General features: G+C 44.4%; 1 protein-coding gene across 2 annotated transcripts in view; it reads left to right on the forward strand.

The window, feature by feature from the left end:
• The window catches only part of RBM6 (RNA binding motif protein 6), a 60036-nt gene that overhangs the window by 6633 nt on the left and 29500 nt on the right, over positions 1–23903 (forward strand). For both annotated transcript variants that reach the window (XM_075514557.1, XM_075514558.1), the window contains exons 3-6: positions 508–1846; positions 2625–2714; positions 3693–3762; positions 16447–16520. In XM_075514557.1, the coding sequence (XP_075370672.1) occupies positions 508–1846; positions 2625–2714; positions 3693–3762; positions 16447–16520 (1573 nt within the window). The remainder of the gene's footprint in view (positions 1–507; positions 1847–2624; positions 2715–3692; positions 3763–16446; positions 16521–23903) is intronic.

The following is a 23903-nucleotide window of genomic DNA, read 5'->3' on the forward strand; positions in this document are numbered from 1 at the left end:
TTGCCAGTTTAGACTCCAGCACAAGGAAGCATAAATGAGTCTCTGTAGTATGTTAATAGAGCATGTTTGGTAACCTCTGCTTTTATGTGCCTCAGGATGACGTGTGAAGTTAGCTGTTTGTAATACTGCCTGGAGAGCTTAAGCTCAAGTGGTTCCTCACAGGCGTGTGCTGGTGATGCTAATGAACAAACACACCAGCTGGTGGAACCTTGAACAGCTGCAGAGCTGTGTGCAGTGCAGGACTATGTGGATTGCTACCATCATTAACCCATTAATATTGCAGGTATTCCCTGTTGAGTGCTTCTGGAAATTGTGCTGAAATGGGAGCACCCAAGTTTACTTTCTCACATCTGTCGTATGCTGCCTCATCTTAAACTGCCAAACATCAATATCTTCTGCGGATCTTAGACTGTTACACAACTCTATAAAAGTTTAGAGAAGATTGTGCTGCTGTGTAGATTTCAGACTCTAAGCACGTTATGAATAATACTGTCTTTATTTCTACAGTGGGAGCCAAGAAGAAAGGTTTGCTCCCGGGTGGAACAGGGAATATCCTCCTTCCCTTGATAGTCTTGCTCAAGAAAGACACTCTGGCAACTTCTCTGGCAGAGAATCACTTCCTTTTGATATCCAGGCACTCACAGGCCTCCTCAATCCTCAGTTTGCCAACAGAGAGGAACCTTCTTTCAGCTTTGGAGCTAGAGATGGACCACGTAGTGACTTCAGAGGTGGGGAGGGGCACCATGATTTCAGGGGCAGAGATTTCCCATCATCTGACTTCCAGGGCAGAGATGAGTCTCAGATGGATTTCAGAGGTAGGGAACCACCCTCTTCTGAGTATAGGGGCAGGGATATGTACTCTGGAGACTTCCGGGAGCGAGAAGGACCACCTATGGACTTCAGGGGTGGGGACATTCCTTCAGTGGACTACAGGAACAGGGAGACGTTCCGTATGAACTACAGGGATAGAGAAGCACATAATATGGATTACAGGGGCAGAGATGAACCTCCATCAGACTTCAGGGGAAGGGGGTCTTTTGATCTAGATTTCAGAGGTCGAGATGGATCTCATTCGGACTTTAGGGCAAGAGATGTGTCTGAGTTAGACTACAGGGGCAGAGAGCATTCCTATTCAGACTTCAGAAATAGGGATGTACCTGATTTGGACTTCAGAGGTGTGGGCACCTCTGATTTGGACTTCAGAAACAGAAATGCACCATCGTCAGACTTCAGAAATAGGCACAGGTCCCGGTCTGATCAGGATTTTAGGAGCAGAGATGTGGCTCCTCCTATGGACTTTTCAGACAGGGAAATGCCTCCTGTGGATCAAAGCCTTGTAGATTTTAGGCGCAACCAATCTACTGTACCTTTAGCAGAAAGAGAGGGCTCTGGTTTAAGCACCAGCAAGAGAGAGGAGCCTGCACTTGGTCTAGATAGAACTCCCTTTGGTAGCCAAAAAGGAGAATTTCAACATTCGGAAGCACCAGTCGGAGAAGAGGAATCCCACGGATTGCATCTTGAAGACGACACTTCACACAATTTCCAAAATAGCCGTGGACCTCTTCCTACTCTTCAGGACCAAGAGGAGCAACCCCAGACCTTTGCTAACAAGCAGCAACAGCAGCAGCTTTCTGGGGGGGAGCAGCAAAGATCCGATTCTGATCTTGGGTTAAAGGGTGAAGGTGGCCTGGATTTCCTTGGAAGGCAAGATACTGACTACCGAAACATTGAGTATCGTGATGTGGATCACCGGCTGCCAGGGCATCAGATGTTTGATTATGAACATGGCAAGTCCTTTTCAGAAGGAAAACCCAGCAAAGACTCTAGGCCCTATAAGAGCCTTCAGGTAGGTGGTTTTGTCAGTTGATGTTTCTGTTAAACGCGTGTTGGCCAAAGAATGGAAGGAGCTGGGAAGGAGTCTTCCATTCGTATCCCATCACTTCAGTTCTATCCTAATTCACCGTCCTTCTCTGAGATCATCCTCATGCTCCAGGTTGTTTTAATGGGCACCCTTTCTATCGCAGAAATACTTTCTTCTCAAGAGATATGCAATTTAGCAGTTGAGAATTGCTAAATACATAAAACCAGATTTGGTTCAGAAAGTCCCTAAGCTGAAAATGACCAGATAAAGGGAGGGTGTTATGGGGCAAGTAGTGTATAGAAGAACTTATTTTCTTATTTTCTCCTGGACATCGCTTATGAGCGCTACCAGAGAGAAGCTACTGCCTTAGATAGACCTGTGTAGAACAGTACAGTTGTTCTCATGCATGCTTTGTTTTCCTTCAGAGTTAGCTTTGAAATCTGAAGGTGATGGTAACTACTGAGTTAATAACTACTATTAAATTTGAATCTCCCACTGCTGGAGAGCAGAGGGAGGTGATTTGCCTGTTTTATTTTCCTGGACCTAGATCTCATTGTACAGCTCAATGAGCATATGAAGCTAGTAATGCTAGTCCTCCAGGGCTTTCTGAATCTTAAACAGTGCTGTGGTTAAAGATTTGAGCCAGTCTGCTTATGGGCCTTTGCCTTTGAATTATACCCTGCTTTTTTTGTGTTACTGTTTGTGTATCTTGCGAGCTAGCATCTCTCATTTGTAAAAACCATCTTGATTGTGTGAACTCAAGGACCAGGATTACCGGACCTGTCCCAAATATGTGAAGCCGAGCAAGCTCATTCGGCTAGGAGGAGTGCCTGAAACTGCCACGAAGGATGATGTAAGTGGGATGTTTTTCATCCAAAAACTTCTGTCGGGGGTTTCTGAATGTACCATTTTTAAGCCTGGTTAATGTAGTCCAGATGGTCTGTCATTGTCCCCAGGGAAAATCCAGATTTAGAAGTGATTGCAATGTTATTTTTTTAATCTGATTATTCTGGCTTTTGGGGGTTGGAAGTGATGAGTTCTTCTGCAGTCGTATGTGGGGTGTTGGTGGCTAAAAGCCCTGACTCCAGACTTTTTAACATGCCTTACTTCCAGCATTGCTTTATATATACACCACATATTGTTACTACTTTGTTATTATACTTTGCGCTCAGAAGACATGTAGGGTCTAAGTGAACTTATTCGTTCTTAGTTACTTGAAATTGCTTAAATGACATCTTATAAAGATGGAAAAGATGTCTGCTGCTACTGCTGATTTTAGTAAAAAAACCCAAAAAATAATCTAGGCTAAAGGTGAAAGAAGTTCCCTTTCCAAAAGCTTCCACTTTGAATTAGGATGGTTTTTTTGGTGGCAGTTCCAGACATGAGAACCCCTACATGCAACAGTTTTTGCTAGGGTTAGCTGTGATGATCAGAGCTTCTGAGGCTTGATACTGGAGAACTCATGACAGAAACTTTGTCCATCAGCAGATGATAAGACTCAGAACAGTCACCCCTTGTCCCTTGATTTTCTTGAAGGCAGTAAGACATCTCTGACCTTAAATAAGGATCAGAGGTGAACTGTCTGGCTGAAACCAACATGATAAGCCTTTGCACAGTTGAATTGTGGTGTAAATGGTGTTCTCTTATTTAAACAAAAACCAAAAATACTTCCCAAAACTCAACAAACAGTACTGCTGGAAATGTGTCAGTTTGTAACAGAGTTAACCTAGAAAGAAAAGAAGTCTTGGGGAGAGAGAAATGTGTGTTAGCAAGTGCTTCACTTTCTGAGGCTTGATTTTGGAGACTGAAGTGGATCTTGGTTTTTCTGTAGATTCTCAATGCTTTCCGAGGGCCTGATGGGACACCTGTGAAGGGCTTGCGACTGAAAGATTACAGTTCAGGTGAGAATGCTTTTCCAGTGCTTCTGGTTTCAAGTTTACAAAAGGGTATTTTTCACACTGATACTCACATAGGCAGTTTGGTTAAAGTCTTTGGTGCCATAATTGCAGGTATTTTCGAATGAAAATGCCCGCTGAGTTTTATAGTTTGTCCTCTTGTCTTCAAAACTGATGGCTGTGCTCACTGCTACTTCAGAGGTAAAGCATGTGTCCTAGTGCCTCTAGATAGATGTAGGAGCAGCAGGTAAAACAGTAAGGCTGTTCTAATAGCCATTAAGAGTAAAGCCAATACTGACGTGGGACAGCAGGTTCATTCCCCAATACATTTTTTAAATTATTATTAAATCCTTTTGGATTGTTCTACATCTTGTTTCTGAGATGGTCTTACTGTGGAACATGTCCTGCACAAATAGTGTCCTCAGGAAACCTGATATATCTTAACATTTCTCCTCCAGTAACATGAAACTGTTACCCTTCTTAGGTATGAAGACAGGTTAAAAAAAAGAAAAAGTAAGTTTTGCAAACAAATATCCAAATACTGGGTCTGGACGCTCTTCCTCATTCAAAGAATGAAATTTTGCTGTACTTCTGATCAGTATGTATAGGATTCTGAAGAAAGAAATATTTTACAAGGCTGCTTTGTGAGAGAGTTGTACTGGAACAAAGATGTGCGATGGTAGGAAATGCAGGGTGAGTCCTGGGGATTGGTTTGGATTATACTAGTAGGGAATACCTGGAAACCAGAGGGGACCATCTGAAGTTACCTCTCCTGCTCTGATGATGCTGAACACCTGCTGCTCCAGAGTGAATTTCTGTCCTTTTCCAAAGAAAGGGAAAATGGCAAGGCTGTTTTCTGTGCCTTTTTTTTTTTTTTTTTTTTTAAATCAAGGAAAGCAGAGGCTTCTACTTTCATCGGTGCTTTTTCTTATTACCAGTATGGGTTGCATGTGAAGTAGCTGGAATTCTTCATGTCAATACATTATATAAAGGCTTCCTATGTGTTTAGTAGCTGGGGAGAGAAACTGGGGCAGTTGGGTATTTCTCAAGTATATTTTTGTTTCTGGAAGCTGTCAAAGGAGATTTCACAACCTTCTCGTGAACCTTTGAACTGAAGAACACCCGTGTCACGTAATCTGGTCTGGCCCAACAAGCAGGGCTTAAGGGGCACAGTCGATCTTTCTTGCTTCCTTTCCTCTTCTAAGCATAGTACAGCATGGCTGTCGTCAGCCACAACGCTGACTGCAACCCAGTAATTGCAACATACTCATTTGTTTGCCCACGCTGATGTGACTTGTCAGTTGTTTTTTTCTGAAATACATCACTTTTCAGTAATATATCAACTTGACCTGGCAATCTCTTCATAAGTCTCTTCTTGTGTACGTTATTAGGACTTACTGCTGTCATTAGAGAACTGTTGTCTCCTCCTTCCCATTCCCCATTTCAAAGGCTACTCGGGAAGAGACACAGTGTCTGAAGTTATGTGCAGAAGCGCTGGTGTCTGATGATGGTTACATGTAATATGAGGGTTGCAGGTTTTTTCTCTCTAAAAGCTTCTGTTTCAGTCTGTCTCCTCAGCTGTGAAGTTTTGGGGGTTTTTTTAAAGTTTTTCTGGTAATTGTGGGGAGGGAAAGAATGAAGTTAAAATTAGCTCATATTTTATGAGCTAATTAAAGCTGTTGTTTAACCCTGTCCAGTCAACATCAGTAATTTAAGCAGTGTAGCATTATTCTAGGTTATGTGGATACTCCAAAGACTTTGTTTTGCATTATGTCTTGAGGCTGCGAATGCAGCTGCTAATTTAAACAGCTTTCTGATCCTTCTTACGCAAGATGGCTACGTCTAGGACAATAAAAGCTTCCTGAATTGTGAAAATAACTTCTTGAAATTGGGTAACTAGAAGCTGTAGGAAATTTAATCCAGCTTTTCACATTAGGTCATCCTATAGAGAAATGTGTGAAACCAAATTCATATTAACTTCTGAAAAGCTAAGCCTGTTTGAAACTAGAGGCCAGTCATGGGCTAAACAATGCTTTTATGGTGGGGTGTGTATGTGAATAAATATTCATAAGAATTAAAAGCCAACTTGCTGGATTACTAATGTCTGTCGGATACGCCTGGGCGCACTGGCTGCATTGCCGTATCAGTTCAATGGCACGACGGCAGCCTGGCTCAGAAGAGTGCGTGCGAAGCCTGAGTGGGTTGTATATTTTTGAGTGCTGTCCAGAAGTGTTAAAAATAACATTAATCATGAGTATGCATGTTGAGTGTGGTTGAGAGAAGAATGCCTGCAGCTGTTGGAGAACAATAACAACCATAACAAATAACATGCAATTAACTCGAAATAAGTGAGGTTCGGATCACTTTCACAAAAAGATAACGCTTATCATAAAGCTTATCTCAGCAGCTTCAATGTGATGATTCCACTGTATGATCTTTCACAAGACTCTTTCTGTTTTGGGGGAAAATATATGGTTGTTTTTTCTTGGAAAAAGCAGCTCAACTTCTTTTTATAAAGCCCTTTCTTTTTACACGCTGTGTATGTGCTAAGGGAAGCGTATTTTCACTGAAGGTTATGCTGAGCATGAAACACTGTTCTTAATATACCTGGTGTGATTTTGGTATGCATTCAAGCTGTTTATTCTTTAGAGTATTTTGTCTTTGAAGCCCACAGGCTGAAACAGTGTCTAGATTTTCAACAAGGTGGTGAAAGGAGAGAGCTTAAGAAGTGGCACAGTAATTCTATTTAAATCAAAAAGGCAGATATTTACAGACAATGATAAAATATCAAAGACAGACTTTATAGTATTACCTTACGCAACATTAACTTGTAATTTCCATCAGTTAGATTTTTTTAATTGATGCCTGTATGTTCAGACTGAAAGTATCAATTCCATTTGTGGGTGGAAGAGGGCTTCTTCCAGCGTAATGTGTAAGCCTTGGCAGAAATAACTGTATTAGATTGTTGGCTTATCTTTCAGCTTGCCTTTTCAAGTGTGTTTGGTCATGTCTGTTCAATTAATCATTACAAAGAATAAACCCTGAGGTGATAGTGGAATCTTCTCAAAGACCATTGACTGCTTTAGTCTGCAGTATCTCCCGGTGCCTCTTGCTGCCTCATGCGGAGGCAGAGACGTGGATGTACTGCTGCTTCGGTAGATACTAGCGGTGATGACTTGTCGGCAGCTCTCCGAGAAGGGGTTGTTGGTAACAGCTTGTGAGCTCCCCCTGTCCCATCTGAAGGTACTTGTCTCTGCTCACTGGGGTTAAGGCTTTCATGCGGCTTTACAGTGTGGGCCTCCCTCTGCGGAGCTGTTAGTGCAGTGTGTAACAGCACCAGGCTACTTGCGGCACCGTGTCTGTCATTCTCCTGTTACTGTCTGCGCGCTTGTGTTGGTGCTGACTGCCAGGAACTTGAAACCGGTATCTTTTGACCTTTGAGGAATCTAACATGAACACACCTTGTCCTGGTTTTGATTTTGATCATATTTTAAACTTATCTCCTGCCTGATTCTCATCAAGCTTTATTTCTACTTTCCTGACTAATGTCAAACATGAGCAAAGTCTGAAGTACCATCTCGAGTGTCTGATGCGCACAGAACTCTTTGGCTGAACACACACGTATGCCCTGGAGAAGAGAGCACATGGAGCTGTCTTTATCTTAAAGGGCTGCTTATGATGAGTTGTTCACCCTTAAAAGATGCTGCAATGATGTCCAAGTAATACATGAAAACATGAAGTGTCCTCTGAGCCTTCTGTTCAAATTGTTCTCCTGGACGCAGTCTATGGTGGGACAAGCTTGGAATGTGTGTTTTCCAGCCAGGATTCATGTTAGGGTTAGCACCAGCAGTTGGGAAAAGCTGTTCAGCGAAAGCGAGCCTGAGAAATTGCTGGAAGCCCATGAAGCTTTTCTAGCTTACTCTACAAGCCCTTCTGGGGAACCCAGAGGAGTTTTTGCTGAGCTGGGAGAGCCTGGTGGAGAATGGACACACTGACTGAGATGGAGAGCAGCATGTGCGGAGAGGAGCTCTGTGAAGCGGACCTGGAGGGACCAGGTGAGCTGGATTGCAATCAGAAGGAGCAGTGAGGTCTACCCCAGCCCTTATGTACCCTCTAAATTAGCGCAGCACTTCAGAAATTGGGAGATTTGGGTTTGTTAACCCTCTTCTGACCCTTCTGAATACTCACTTTTGAACCCTGGGTGGGGATGTGGGAACACAATGCTGCACCCCTGGGGAGAAAAGCACCTGTGGAAATGGGATGACTGGAGCAGGGAGGAGCTCTCTGAACAGCAGTAATGCTTGGGGCCAGAGGGATGTCCACATGGATACAGGTGGCTGATGCTAAAGGACAGGCATCCTCCTGTGGTGGAGGTACATGCAGGAAATGTAGTGTAACCTGAAAATGTGACTAACCTAGCAGCTACTTAATGGCAGCTGCCTGCTCTCTTTTGAAAAGCTTTTGTTTTAGCAAGTAATATTGGCACTAAATGTACTTTATTGCTTGCTTAGGCACCTTCTTGCACTAGCATTTATTTTTTTGTTTCATTTCTCCAGACCTGGCCCTTACGTGGTGCTTGGAACTGCCCCCCTTATCCCTCCCTTTGTTAAACTTAAACTGCCTTGGCCAAGTCCTAGAAGAAACTGGATTATCTTGCTTGTTCTCACTAAGCTCTGCCATGTTGGTTCCCTGGTAAATATTAATAAGTGCCTTAGATAAACCTTTAAAAGGTGCTCCCCCCCCCCCCCCCCCCCCCCCCAAATGCAGTCTGTCTTGTATATCAGAACAGTGAATCATTGGTTTCAGGAATATTCCAGGAAGCCTCTGAAACTTAAAATTGTATTCTTTAGTGTTGCATTTTGCTAAAACTCATAATCTGAGGTCCAGAAGTTTACACTTCATGATGGAAGAATGGGTACAGATTTTTGAGTGGTGCACCTCTCCATACTAGGGATACGTTCTCCATTTTCCATGGCTTGGAGTGCATCCCAAGGCAGTGAGGTCTCCTCTCCCTTACAGCAGAGCTCCTGCTGTGGTAGCAGGCATGGCTATGCATTTGTCTGGCCCACATATAACCGAGTCTTAGCTCCCTCGCTGTAGCTGTGGGTGGGGTTTGAGCTAGTAATGCTCTTGGAGGTCAGAAGCAGTGGTGAAATACTGCGCTTGGCCCCTGGCTCTGCATGCCACAGGTCCTGTCGTGCTGCAGCTTCCAGCCTTAGGTAGGGCTGGAGAGCTGAGCTGCTGCTCTGCATGGGGAGGGGGTGTTTCTGGAGGTGTGCAGCAGAACTGTGCTAAACCGAGACCTTCTGTTTCCTTTCAGGAGTGATGCAGTGCCCTTGGGGAAGCCCCTCTGAAGTGTGGATTTGTGGCCAGCTATTGGCTTCCTCACGAAGAGGGCTTGGCACCAACCCTATGGAGTTTGATTAGGAGTAGATCACACAAGGATCTACATTCTTTGGTTCGGTACAAAGAACGTGCTGTGGGTTGATGTGAGATGTCTCTATGGCATGTGGCGCAGAGGTGCATCTTGCCCGTTGTGTTAATTATACAGAAGACAACTTGGCTCACCATGAAGGCTGGTGCTAATACACCACAGGAAGAATAATCTCCTGGTGCTGTGTTTAGTGCTTTGCACAGTGAAGATTGTGTGGCCCACTCTACTGTGTCAGCCGCAAATAAGGGCACGCAGATCTCGGGCACTTGCTGAGAGCTGAAGCGGTCATCCACGAGCTCACAAGGTGCTGTAGCACACGTGGAGTTTCCTCTTGAGGCACGACCAGATCACCTGCGCATCGGCAGAGTTCCTGAGTCTGGAGAGGCTCGCCTTTTAGAAGCTGGGGAAATATCTTCAGCGCTGATCTGTGTGAATTGATTCTTGTTTATAGCCAGAATAGCCTGGCGAGGACTAAAAAAGCACTTAGTTGGAATTAGTCCATGGTCATCGATACCAGTCCTTGCCAGTTTTCCCAGCTGTGTGGGCAGTAGGCTTTTGGCTATTCTTACTGGATTTCAGGGCAATAGTGCATTGTCTCTTGGAAACAAAAAGTGTTCTTGCCCATCTTTCCTCATCTGTGATGTGGTGGCTTAGGAGGAAATAGGAAGTACAAATCTGTTTTAGGTCAGTGTTTGTGACAGCGATCAGCCTTGGTTCAGGGTTATAAGGCCTGTTCAACAGAAAAGGCAACAGACACATTCATCCATAAAACATGCTCACAGCCTTTTTGGCATGCAGAATCCTTCTCTCTGTAACCATTTTTACAAACGTGCTCGCCCTTTTTGCATCTCCAGCACAAAACTTCAAGGCTTTTCACAGTGTGCTGGCGTTATTGCATTGATTGCTTTTCTGAGTCATTTGTGCTAAATGACAGATCATATATCCTGGAGACCACGTTCACATTAGTGGCATTTTAAAACGAAGTTCCTGGCTGCAACACCTTCCCATGTATGCAGCTTCCAGTCCTCTCATGGAGTTTTGTGATGGCCCCAGCCTTCCTTGGATTCCAGGCTTCTGTACAAATATAATGTAATACTTTGTCTTTAATAAAGCTACAGTGTGTACGATCTTAGTGTTGTGGCTTTTTTCCCCTCTTCCCCACTGTGCTGGTGTACAAACTACCCTCTGTCTGGGCCAACAAGGGTTGACAGCCACTTGGGGTTCTGACTGTTGTAGTTCCTGTAGTTTATGGGGCTGCCTGTGTCTGCCTTTGAGGGCATCTCAGGCAGGTCCTTTCTGGGTCTTGTCCTCCTGGATGGAGGGAGGAGGATGGACTGTACAGCTCTACCTTTCAGGATATAGCTGTTTTTCACATCCTTTGGTTTCAGTGCCTTTCTCTTGTGCAGTGCTGTTCTGAATGAGTGCATAAGAATGTACTTTTTTATACAGAGGGACAGTATGAAGTGGCAGGCCTTTTCCCAGCAGCCAGGTGTGGCTTGTAAATGCTCAGCCTTTGAAAGGAATTGGGGATATGGCTTGTTGCAGATTGTCCTGTTTAGTATTCAACAGCAAGCTTTTCTGGTACAGCTCTTCAGCTTTAGTAGCTCTGAACACCAATTTATCTGTGCAATAAAGAGATCTGACATTTATGGACGCTCAGAATCCACCAGCTGGTATTGAGAGAGCTCTCGGTTTTGGCTTCTGAGCTTGTGTTAGCATAGATAGATTGCCGCCGTTCCCTGCTGTGCTGCGGGGGTGCCCTCCAAGTTTTCAGACTGTGCGGACAGCTTTATTTTCTGTGCTCGCCATGGAAGGCACTACACTGTTGCCTGTCCTCACTGCAATGGCAAGACTCGCTGCGTAAGCGCAGATATGGCCACTGCTGTGCATGTTCAGGAGCTCCTGGCTACTTGGAAGCATTGAGTGTATTATGCTTGTTAATAATAGTACACTGTAATAGCATAAAGAGAAAGCCCTGTGTTTTCCAGTATTTTCTCGTGGTGAAGTATTCCCTCTTCGGTATGGATGACTTACATCTACATCATTCCTTGGAGGAGACAGAAAAACTTGTGCACGGGGTTATGGGCGTATTGCCAAAATCTCCCACAGATGAGGTAGCTCTTCCTATCGACCAAGGAATAGCAGATTCTCCGAGAACAGCGTGCAAAATCCTGTCTCCAATACCCAAGCTGTGCAAAGGACAGCCTGTGAGATTGCAGATTCCTTCAAGGGATGTGGAAGTCCTTCGTATTCACTCCATACTTTATGCTGTAGTTGCCTTTGGAGCAATAGAACTTTCTTCTCTAACATGGGGAAACTCTGTAGAGGATTTCCCCAGCTGCACTCTGCTCTGCAATGCTGTCCCAGGAGAGAGCAAGCAGCAAGAATATAATTGCTTCAGCAGGCTGGCCATGGCTCTGCTTCAATCTGCTATCTCTCCGAGTCCTAGAAGTGCCCAAAACTGCAAATGCTTTTCTTCTGTGGTAGTTCTGCCTCATCCTACAGGAAAAAACACAAGTGAAGTGCTGTTGGGATGGTTGAGAAGCTCTCTGCCTACAGAGTCTCCATCATTATCATCTTCTGCCCTCGGGCTGCTTGGCCCCGTAGATGTGGCACTTAGGGACATGGTTTAGTGGGGGACTTAGCAGTGTTAGGTTTACGGTTGGACTCGATCATCTTAAAGGTCTTTTCTAACCTAAATGATTCTGTAAGGTTACCTAATGCCTTAAGCTTGTCGGGGGGGGCAGTAACGTGACTTACTGTGTGCTCGTTCCTAGAATCAAGGAGCTGGATCACCTCTCAGATTGGATGCCTTTGTCATGTTGCCATCATGCCTTCTTTCCAAAAGTATCTTTGGTTTGGCACAGACAGGGCTGCTGTCGTTATGTGATCTTTTCATTTGGCCTCCTAAAACTCCAGAGATGTTTTTTTGATGTCTTCACACTGCTTACAGCCCCTATCAGAACAACATTATGGTTTTCCTTTATTTAGATCTTTGACATAACAAACTATCATGAAGTAACACATTACTATGTGTCAGTTGTTGAGTAGAAACTGTGTGTGTGTATAGAAACAAGTCTTATTTTAAAGCCCAAGTCTTTGATCTTTTTTTTGAAGCCAAAGAACAGTAATTTTAAGTCAGGCTTTCAGGACTTTTAGCCAAACCATGGCATGCTAACAGGGACCTGCTATTTGTTGTCAAAATTCACTTCACTAAAACACATCTGTTTCAGAGGCAAAATATTCCTTATTCAAATGTTTGCACAGCAGCTTCCTGGAGCTCTAAATGTGTCCTTACTCCTAAGTATTAAGCGATCATGCCCATTTTCAGTGCAGAAAACAACTGAGTGTGCTTTGGGAACATCTGTAAAGGATTGTGTATATATAGAAGCACTTAAGGGAAAGCAGAAGTTCTCTGGATTTTATGTGCACACTCTCCTTGTGTTCTCGTTTCACCCGTCGTATACAGCCTGTGATACTGTAGACTTGCGCAGCTGAGAGGAAGTAGTTAAATAAGATACAAAAGTCCTTTTACACAGTTGTCCTAAAACATGGGGGGAGATGAGGACATGTGTGTTTTACGGCTAGGATAGGGCCAAAATCTGTATGAGTTCAAGTGTTGGAGGACTGTTCCCGTTGGAAAGTTCATTTGGACAGTGTAACTGTGCTGCAGCATGCTCAGAGGTTGCGTGGGGGGAAATACTGATTTCTTTCCTTTTTGACAGTCTGTGGTAATCACGTATGCTTCTGCCAAAACATAAAGCACTTCTTTTCTTGTGCATCTTGCGAATTCTACTTTTTTGTGGATCCTGAAACTGTAGTATTGTGCTAATCAGTAAGTGAAGGATCAAATTAAGAAGAGACCAGGATTTATTTATATCTTCATGTGAAACCTTGCATATGAATTTAGGCCACCTTGAGTCAAAAAGACCATGCTGTAGTCTTCAGCAGTGATTTTGCTTTGCTGGTTTGATCACTTTGGTTTTATTATTATGACCTGAAGAATACCAGTGAGCATCCAAGAGCTCTCATTCACAGGGGATGTTAGCTTACCTTGGGATGCCTATTGAACCAATTCCTGCCATTAGGTGCCTGGCCCCATGTCTCTGTCAAAATCCCGTGCCCTTCTTCTAGTAACAGCAGCTGAATTGCTGCGTTCTGACAGGGAAACTGTGCGAAGGCTTCAGAAATAAAAATATGCAAGCTCAGCAGCTGACACAAAGAGCTGAACCAGCCCTACAGAGGAGGCAGGGAAGAGACACAACAGTTGGTGGCGGGAGCCTCTGTAGCTGCTCTCCCTTAAGAACCAGCCTCAAGTCACTTGGTTTTGTTTCAAGCGTTGTGCTCTGGGTAATGTGATTATTGCAGATTGTGGAAAAATCAGCAAACGTTGCATTTTGAAGGTGCTCTTGTAGCAATGCCGTTGTGCCACAGGCCTCCATTTTAGTGGCCTTTCCATTATGGTCTAAAACGGAAGGATGCTCTCGTGTAGCTGGGGGCAGGGGAACAGAGCAGAGGTGCTGTACCGTCCAAGGATGATGTTACTCTGTTGCTCTCACATACTGAGTGTGCTTGTCAGATCTACGCAAAGGGCTGGATCTGGGGGCAGGGGAAAGTGTCAAGTCCCCGCAGATCTTCATCAGCAGTTCGGAGCAGAGCAGTGGCTCCAGGCTGCTCTCTTCTTGCATCACTGCTTTGGTGCTGTCTGTGCAAGGACAGCTCATAGTGAATTGCGGAACACTGCGTCCCTCTGCAACCTGACCACAAGAGCTGAGCATCTGGCCTGAAGCTGCTTTTTGGCAGGATATGGGGCCACAGTTTCTGGTTTTGTTTCTCGTTGTACATTTACTGCAGCTATGCTTATTAGGGGCGTGGAGTTTGGTGGGGGAGGGCAGAGGTAAGAACGTGCACAAGGAGAAATGTGCTGGCCTTCCCCTTAACTGTCTCCACGTGTTGGTTGGGATGATCCTGTAGTGTATGTTCCTCCTAGCATCTCAGCTTTTTTATCTACGTATAACATTCAGCGTTGCACTCTCAGTTGTGTCATGCTGGATTAAATCCACGTCTAGGCCACTCATTCACTTCACGAGGACTGGGATGTAAACTTCCTCTCATTGTAGAGCAAATAGAGTGAAAACTTCTGCAGTCTTGCTTTCTGTCTGTCAGGAGACCCCTACTTCACATGCACATGGAAAGAAGACAGCTCTCTGATCCTAGCTTGCTGCATAAGGCAGCTTTCAAAAATCCTCTCCATGAAGAGGAATTGGGAGCCTTACAGGCTGACAAATACCATTCATGCAGCCCTTTTCTGATCAGGAGGGAGAGAAGTGACTCTAGAGTTCTGGATTTGAATAAGACTTTAAAATGTACCGTGTGAGCCTGCATGCTGCGCTGTGAAGTAGCAGAGGTGTCTGCCCAGAATGCAAAACAGGCTCCCAGCAAGGGGCAGCACTGCTCCTGGAGAGCAGCTCTCTTCTGCAGAGAGGAGGACTGCTTCATTTTCAAAATGTGATTTAGTGTGGCTGGAACTGCAGAGCAGAATGGATGCTATGGGAACAGCTGGGTGAATTTGATTCTGTCGATTCTGCCAGCTGAAACCGTACCTCTAGTTCCAGGTGCCCACTTCATGTAAGAATATCGAGTGGCTTTAGCTGCATTCCACCACAGATGGCGTGCTGCTGGCCTGCGTCTTTCACTGAGCTGAAAAGCACCCAGATTGATAAATTTCCCTCTAGTGTCATTATATAGACTAAAATAATGTGGGGAAGGGGAATAAATTCCTATGCGAGGCAGAGGAGGAGCTACATTCAAATTGGAGTCTCATTATAAAGGCAAATGTGCAAAGTCAGGATTGTGTCGTTAGAACAGTGTGCAAAGAGCTCCAGAATTAAAAAAAAAAAAAAAAATCAGTAGGGTTTGATGATGAAACAGTTTTGTACGGCCTTGTCTCTGATGTGGTTAAGTACAAAGATGGTAAAGAAACAGAGAAGGAAAAATTGGAGAGTGCAGGATATGTTCTTTGGTGTAGGCTTGGGGGAGATGGGGGTTGTTTTCCACCAGACTGGAATGCCTTGCCTGAAAGAAGTGTGTGTGGAGTTACCTTCCCGTGGAAGGTGAGGGGCTGAAGCAATAGGAACCAGATACATACTTGGTTCGAAGGTACTGGTGTTAAGATGTGCATCTTTAGGAGAGGAGACACGCCCTTCACCGGCACAGCTAGGTGCCTAAAATGGTACAATCCACATGCAGACTGGCTTTCCTCTCGCTCCTAACCAGCCAAAAGAGCAGCAGGAAGAGGGAACCAAGCTTTCCTCTCACTGTTTGTCCGTGTAGAAGCATCTCAGCCCATGATCATCTGGAAAGCACTGTTTTGGAGTGAGGTGGCCTTGGCATGTGAAGGGTGAGGTTGTGACTTTAGGTTGTTCCTCAGCGCTTCAGTTCTCGGAGAGGGTTTCAACATTAAGGATGGCTCTTAGGGTGGTCTTAGCTTCTGTAGTGTTCACCCTGCACTTTACTGTGGGACATAACATTTCAGCGTAGGTAACGGGAGTACACAGTTGAGTCAGTGGGTCCCTTCTGCCACTGACTGAGATGACAGCTTTCCAAGGAGTGAGAAGAGTAAAGGCACTCTAGTTTCTTGCATCTAAACTTAAGCTCCCACGCCCTCTTGTTACATGTGCAATAACATCTATACCACAATGAGAAAGTTGGAGTTCTCATTCCTGCTCTGCTGTACTTTTTCATAATACAAGGGATTGGACTTCAAAAGTAAGCAGGCGTTGAAGGAAGAATAGCAAAGGCAAAGGAATCATGTTAGTTCTTTCTGAAATATCGCCCAATTAAAATGCTGGCTATTCATGTAAATTTACAGCAAAGTACTTTGAAATGACTTATCAACAGTTGCTTTGGAGAGCACTGCCTCCGAGGTAGCACAAAATGTGAAACTAGCAATGGAAAATCACTATGCCTTTAAAAAAAAAAAACAAAGCAATTATTTCTTGCCCTAAGGAAGGGTGTGCCTGTCACTGGATTGTGTAAGGGGAAGTGGGAACACTGTACTATTAACATTCATGATAAACTGCACAGTTAATCATCATCCAGCTAGTCCCTGATTTCTCTCCTTTTCATTCTGGAGTAGAGGGGTGGTGGTTAGAGGGTTTGTCATTGGAGGGAAAGGGAAACTGAATATTTAATGTGGCTTTCTTTATGACAAGGCACTAACATGACTCCCGTCTGTATTTAAATGCTGTCCCCAGGTTACGACTATGGCTATGTCTGCGTGGAGTTTTCACTCTTGGAAGAGGCCATCGGATGCATGGAAGCCAACCAGGTTGCTTTAAACTTCGGTCAATGCTGCTAGAAGATTTTTAAAATTTTTTTTGGTGGGGTGGTGGAAAGCGAATGACTTTTTTTTGAACCATTCAAAGGAAGATCTGTTCTTGTATAATACACAACACTGCGGTTTAAATATTGTTTCCAGAAACTTGTAAAAGGCTTAGAAATGCCAGTGTGAAAGAGCTGCTGGACACCAAATGGTCTGCCCTCCTCCCTAGCGTATGTCGGCACACTGGCTAGAGTCAGAGGATGGTGGCTGACAGACTCCTAATGCAGGTTATGGCCCTGATGCTTTTGTACTCACGCTGAAATCCAGTCGGAAAGATCTCTGCTAGCGTTAAATGCCTCCCCCGGCTGTGCGTGCACACACACATACACATGTGACTGTAGGTGAGGCCTCTGGTATGCAGCTCTGAGTCAACTATGACTTGCACGCTCCACTTTTCCATATGCCTTGTGTGTGGGAGAGATTCTTAATTGTGCGTCTCCTCCATATCTATCCTGTCCTTTGGCAAGCTGGAGCTGCAAACATGAGGACTACCCTACATGCAGTTGCGCCTGGTAAATCTGAACATTTCCAGCCCTTAAAAGTGCAAAATGGCTTAAATCCCCATTGAATAAGTACCCAAGGGGAGCCTTTACTCTGACCGGGTATTTGAGGCTAGAGCTGTTGTCCACCATACAAGAGTAAGATGCATAAAATTTGTTAGGTAAGACAAATTCCCATCTTGCACCACCCTCCCTGTGCCTTGGAACTGCAGGTGATGGATCACTCAAGAAAAACCGCTAAGAGATTGATTCCCCTTCCTTCACTACATCCCTTAATTCTCCTCTCTGCTGCCTTCTTCCTCCTAATTTGCCTGACTAAGAATCCATATCAATTATCTAAAGCCTTTTTACCTGAATCCCAAGTCTTGCTGTCATGGGAGGAGAGTCATGAGTCAGATTCAGAGCTGTGCATCTGCAAAAATGTACTTACAGTTAATGAGTCTTCACAGCTGGGGTTTCAGAGGTCCCACTAAGCGCTCGCAGTTGCCTCTATTTTCAGTTACAGAGGTACTGCAACTTACAAAATGTTTTACAGAAATAATTCTGTTGCTGGGAAAGAGCCTGGTGCATTCCCACTGGGGTGGTGGTGGGGAGCACAAAGAGAGAAGGCTCCAGAATTAATTATTACTTTTGCCATCAGTGACAACTTTTATTTCCCCTTCAGTGTTGCTACAATTCCCGATTTATTTTGTTGTCACTGGGGAATTTGTGATTATGCATGACACTCCTTTTAACCAGAGGCCTCTCCGTATTCTCTCCCCAGTTCTGCTCACATGAAATAATGTCTCCCTATGTGAGAGCAATTCCCAAACACCTGGAAATTTGGGAATTCCTCTTTTTCCTGTTGTTGATGCCTGCTCTGCCCCTTCTCCCATTTGGAGCATCCCTACATACTTGGACAGGTGTTTGACTTGATCAGATTCAGTCCATTGCTACAGCAAAGAGCCTATAAGCACCAGTCCTTAAATTGAACTGAGTGCCTAGAGGTGCCCAGTGAATCATTGTACACACATGCACATGAGGAGGTTCTAGCTGGCATTCAGCTGCTGCTTACATTGACCCTCCCCAGCAGCAGTTATAGCAGGCCTTCAGGCTGGATAATTTTTTACCCTGTCTCCCTTCCAACATTCAGGAAGGGTGCTGCCAGAACCTCGCTAGCAGTGGGGGTGATGGTCCCAGCCGTGCACGCTACTGGGGACACGTTAAAAACAGGTAGGGTATGAAGTCTTCCAGTTTTCCTTCCTGCTATACATGGCTGTGTGTGTGCAGAGAGGAAACCTGGAAGATGGAGTGGCTGGAGGGGATCATCTCCAAAGCCTGCATGTTCCAGTCTTCACTGTGTTTTAGTAGAGCGACAGTAGTTTGTAACTAGTGAAGCAAGAAATGTGCTTTTTGGCTTGGGGTGACCCAAACTGTATGAATTTGGTCAGGAGAGTTGTAACCTCTAGATTGCCCCACATACGTTGACTTCTCTATGTTGCTCTTGATTGAACATGAAAAAAAAAGGCCTTCTAATTATTTAATTTTTTTTTAAAAAAAGAGATAAGTAGTAAGATTTGTATCTGACCTGCTGCAAGGGAGGGAGCTGACTTTTTAAGTTCTCAGTAAAAGCCAAATAGAGATATTCAGAAAGGGAGTTAGGCAATTCAGTTGTCCTTAGACAATAAATATCCCATTTTAATATCTTCCAGGGTAGATTTCTAAGATCTGTGTAGACTGAGAATTAATCTGCATTTTTACAAGCTGCAAAAAACAAAACCTGTGTTAGCAAGGACTTAGATTCCTTGGTAGTTCAGTTATTTTCAGAAGGTTATCAGCCATCCCTGTCAAATTCAGTCACTTGTGAGAGCATAAATAGCAAAACAGTGTCAGCCCACAGTGACATCCTAGCCTCTCACTAGTCAACCTGCCTCTTTCTCAGTCATCTGTAGGCTAGGAATAAATAGCTTTTGCAGAGACAGTGTTTTTGACGCTGTTTAATTCCTGTTTAGCTGCCCCTGCCTCAAGAACAATTTGCTGTATGCCTGTATCGTATAATTCCTATATTGTGAAATCCTTTTATTTTACTCATCACAGACCAGCACTCAATTAAGATAATTCCCAAATTTGCTAACTACAGATTTACCAGGTCCAACTCTCCCAATTCAGTAAGTCTAGCATGTGTATGTGACCGCTGAGATTTGAGGGGGCTTTCTATTAAGTACATTGTGATAAGGAAACGTCCATCTTCTATGTTGCCCTAATTTTGTAGGGGATTTTCATTCCACTTGTATTAATTGCTGCAGCTAACGTAACGAAAATACCCCCCTTATTAATTGCTTTGTCTTGTTGATTGTTGCGTTAGCAATTTATTACAGCTAAAGGGTCCCATCTAACGTATGTGAAACGGATGGATTGCCGTTGTTGCTAGTGCGGACGTGTTGGGCGGCAGGTTTGGCTGAGCGAAGCGCTGGCTGCCAGCTCTCCTGCTGTCTTTGGGAGGCTCTTTGCCCCGGTAGGGCAGGTGGGCTGTTGAGTTGTTTCGCAGAACCTGAGTGCAGCCCTTGTTGTAGCCTGATGGTTGTGATGCTCCTGTTGTCTTTTGTTACAAGTCGGCTGTCGTTTGACATTTATGAGAGGAGACCTCTTTTCTGTCTGTGATGAGCTGCTTTTCCTTTGGGGAGGCACAGGTATTCTGAATGGAAAATGGGGTTTCCATCTGCTCAGTCACTGGTTTTTCCTAAATAATCTTTCCCTCCTTTATTCTCATTTTGAAAGGTTGTAGTGTGGCGTGGCATTTATCTTACTGCATTTTCTTTGCATTAAGGGTTGGTGTAGCCCATGGTGTAGTAGTGTTCCTGTCTTGGGGCACCATTTTGGCTTCTTGAGAGACAACTTCAGGAATACATCCCACGGCTCTTGTTCTTCACATGCGTTGGGATCCCATTGAGTACCTGAGTTCTCTCTTGCGCTTCTCCTTCACCTGTAGAAGAAACACACGCAATAAGCTTGTTATTGGGTGCAAGAAGATCAGGTGGGAAATGAAGTTCCCTTCATGTACTGTCACGTATCGTAAAGGCAGGTGAAGGAGGAGAGATGGAGAGATCCTTTCTCTGCTGCCTGGATAGTTTACTGTTTTAGCTGAGGTGTGCAGCTGGTTGTTATACATATGGAAGCAGAAAAAAACTTTTTTTAAGCTTAGGAGCAAATTATTAGTCTTGCCTGACTGTGGTATTGTCTCCAAATCTTCTCAGGCCTCAAACTTAGCAACACTGGCAGCGTGAATATTTCCTCACTTTTGTTGCTAGTAACTAACATCTTTGTAATCCTTTCCTCCTGTTTCTTAAGTAAAAGGGCAAAAATGGGAGAGCTATAGCATAAACTTTTAAAAATACATACTTTGTAAATTATTGTGGAGGTCTCCAGGCGTGTGCTAGAGCAGTCGTTCCAAGACTTGCTCTTGTGCCTTCCTGCACTGAGACCGGCACGTTTTGGAGAGCGGTTTCCCCTGCAGTGCTGTGTGGTCCTGGTTCAGCTTGCTGAGCACAGCGATACCTCCATTCCATGCTTGTTTCTTGCTGGAGAGGGTAAGAGGGATTCTTACTGGATTTTGTGGGTGCTCACTTTACTTGAGCACATCCCACCACCATGCAACTGGAAGCATCAGCTTTCTCAGTGTGTTTCTCCTGCTCTGAGCCCGTCCCCTTTTATCCATTCACTGTAGTGCTTTTCTGCATTTAGTGTGAACATAGCTTCTGGTACAGATCAGATTTCACAGGCTTTTCACTGTAGCTGTTGGTGTTAAAATCCACAAGATGCTGTGACAAGCAGGCAAAGCCTAGGACTTTCTGTCCTGAAAACATTTGCAGTAACCAGTCACAACTCTGTGTGGCTTCCCAGTTAAGATAACCACAGAAGGAGCTTGTGGTTACCCTGAGAATGTATCTGCTCTGGTCACCTGTAGCCTTGGAGTATTTACTGAAGCCTGTGGTGCAATTTGTAAAAGAAAACCTGTGTCCAAACATCAAAAATAATTGTTTTCCTTCTGGTATGATATGCTGAGCTGTGGAGTCTGGCTTTTTTTTCTAGAACCTGCAAAATGCCCCCTGTAATGGAAGATGACACCCTCCTCAAGGGTATCGTCACAGGCTGTCTGGTATCCATCATTGACTCACTTAACAACATCAGTCCGTCTCTTTGGCCGTAACCTGCAGTTGAGGGTGGTGGTGACAATTGAGCATGTCCACAAGTACACTGAAATCCACTGCATGTTAGGCTAAGAGTGCTGGAGATGGCCTTGCTTTTGATACGTCCTCTTTGGGTTATCAGCTGGCATTATCTTCTGCTTTTCTTGTTGTATATTAGGTGTGTGGATTTTGCTCAGGTTGTATCATTAGCACACATCTCTGTTTTGTTTTGTTTTGTTTTCCCTCTCCTGCTTTTGACTGCGTGGATTTCTAGAATTACCTTTTGGAGTCTTCTACTTTGAGTGTGTGTATAGAGAGGGGAAAGGCTTGTATACCTAGGCAGTGTTTCTTCTATAAACATCCTAATGATTTGGGAAACATGCACATTATGGAGTAATTTTTATGATCAGGTGACCTATGGAAAGTTCCCTCCGTAGGCTGCCTTGTAATCAGATGAGTGGGTTTCCAGGCAGCAGAGCTGATTTGTTTATTTTTTTCGTGTCTGATTCAGTGTGTGACCTCGTCACGAGCTCACCCTGGTCTTGCATCACTGAGGCTTGACGTGTTGAGTCAATCGTTTGTTCATTCCCACTTGGGTCTCGCTAATCGCTGCATCCTACCGTCATTCAATGGGAGCTGTAAGCCTCTGAGATCAGTACGGAAGTCTGCAGTGGGAGGCTCCTAGTGCTGGGCAGAGGCTTGCCTGTGAATAAGCAGTCGGATCTGCCTGCGATGACCTGTGGCAGGGCTGGGTGCGTGGGTGTACATGTGTATATCCTGCAGTGACGTTGTGGTAAATGCACTGTTTGCTTTTCTGTTCGGAAGGACTGACTTAATCTCTGCGTGCTACAGAGACCTTCCTTGTGCAGAGAAGGGTGTCTTTTGTTGTAAAATGTGACTGCCAAAAGATTCTGGTACTGAAAATACTTCTCTGGACCTTCTTCTCTTCTGTCGTCTCAACATCTTCTGTCATCTCAACATCTTCTGTCATCTCAACATCTTCTGTCATCTCAACTGTTCAAGCTGTGTGAATCCTCTTAGTCTCTCTTCCTTTGGCACAGGAGGTCGTAAGAGATCTTCTGCCAAAGACTTCACACACTCTTCCTTCAGCCAGTGGTAGTTGCCCATCAATGTGTTTTTTCTAGCCCTACCCAGATAAAAAAACCTACAACATTCTTCTTGGCAGCTCTGTCCTGCCTTGCCTCAGGAAGCAAACCATGCTAACCAATGTATTTTAAAATAAGTGCACTTTTAGCTGGAAGAGTTGTGAAGCTGCATCTTCTTGCTCTATTTGTGTGATCCCAGCTTGCCATGTCCCTCTACCTCCCTGCTCTTATTCCAAAATCCTGTCCTCCTTTGTTCCTTCCTCCTTTTTTTCCTTCAGCCTTACCTTACCCGTGTGATGAGGATCGTATGCATTTGATGCTGCTGAACTGCTGCTCTGTAATGGGATTGTCCCAGAGGACAGCTTCTGGGTGAGCTGCTTGGAGCATGCAGCAGATGCTTACGCAGGAACTCCTTAGTATCTCTGATTGCTGCTGGGGACCTATGGCCCAGCAGGGTTATCTCAGGACTCAAATATTGCTGTATATTGCAGAATTATCTATGCTGTGTGAACTTCACTTGGGCTGCTATATAAATAGGTTGTTCCACGTAAAGCATCCTTCCCTCCCCTTCTCTAAAATGAAACTGCTCTCCCTCTGGCCCCTGGACATTTATGTTCTGGTTATGGGTTTGTTGGGTTTTTTTGCTGGTTGACATTAACAAATCTGTTTGATGATGTATCTCTGAAATATCCATTCTTTCTCTGTAGATCTTACATGCCTTGTTAATCAAGTTTTTCTCTGTTGGGATAGATGTTCTATTTACAGTGCCGGGAGCTTGAGCTGGCAAACGTTAAAGCATAATTGTGATTTCCTGAAATTTCTTTCAATAACTTGATCCATGAGTGATTGCCAAGATAAGTGTCCAGGCCTCTCTGGCTGGTTGATCGTATGATGTGATATACCAGTACTTGCAGTGCTTCACTCACTCCTGGTGGGTACCGCATGCCGCTGTGCAGCGTCCAAAGGTGCATGGGGGTGGGTGCTCCCTAACCGGTGGCTCAAAGTGAGGAACCACTGTTGGGCAGCTGGACCTTTGGTCATGCTCAGCATGGCTTTTGTAAAAATGGGGGTACTTGAAAACTTTTGCTTGTGAATATGAAGTGCAATGTGTACCACAGATAAGTCTGCTCTCTGCCCCTTCCATAGGGCTAAAGTTGTATTGTAGAGCACTCATTGGCAGAGCAACACCTAAGACATAGCTTTGTTTTGGTCATTGTCAACCTGCGAAGCGTTTTCCTCAGTGATATGGCATCTGGCACACTCATCCTTTGAATTCGTTTGTAGGTGAGATTTTGCCTTGAGCTAGAAAGGATTTGAAGTAGTCCTTGGATGCATGTGCAGGATACAGACGCTACCCTGTCTGTGTAGCTATCAGGTCCTCTCCTCCTAACGTGTTAATGGAACAGTTGTGTGACAGTGAGGAGATCTTAATCACAGATGCTACATATAGGTGCAGTTTCACCTTAAAACGAAGAGCAATGTTCACAGATCGTATATTTTTTATTGTGTTTACATTCATGATTGTTTGATTTTCTATGAAGATCTGTAGAAACCCTA

The sequence above is a fragment of the Mycteria americana genome, chromosome 11, assembly GCF_035582795.1.
Source record: "Mycteria americana isolate JAX WOST 10 ecotype Jacksonville Zoo and Gardens chromosome 11, USCA_MyAme_1.0, whole genome shotgun sequence".
NCBI classification, from domain to species: domain Eukaryota; kingdom Metazoa; phylum Chordata; class Aves; order Ciconiiformes; family Ciconiidae; genus Mycteria; species Mycteria americana.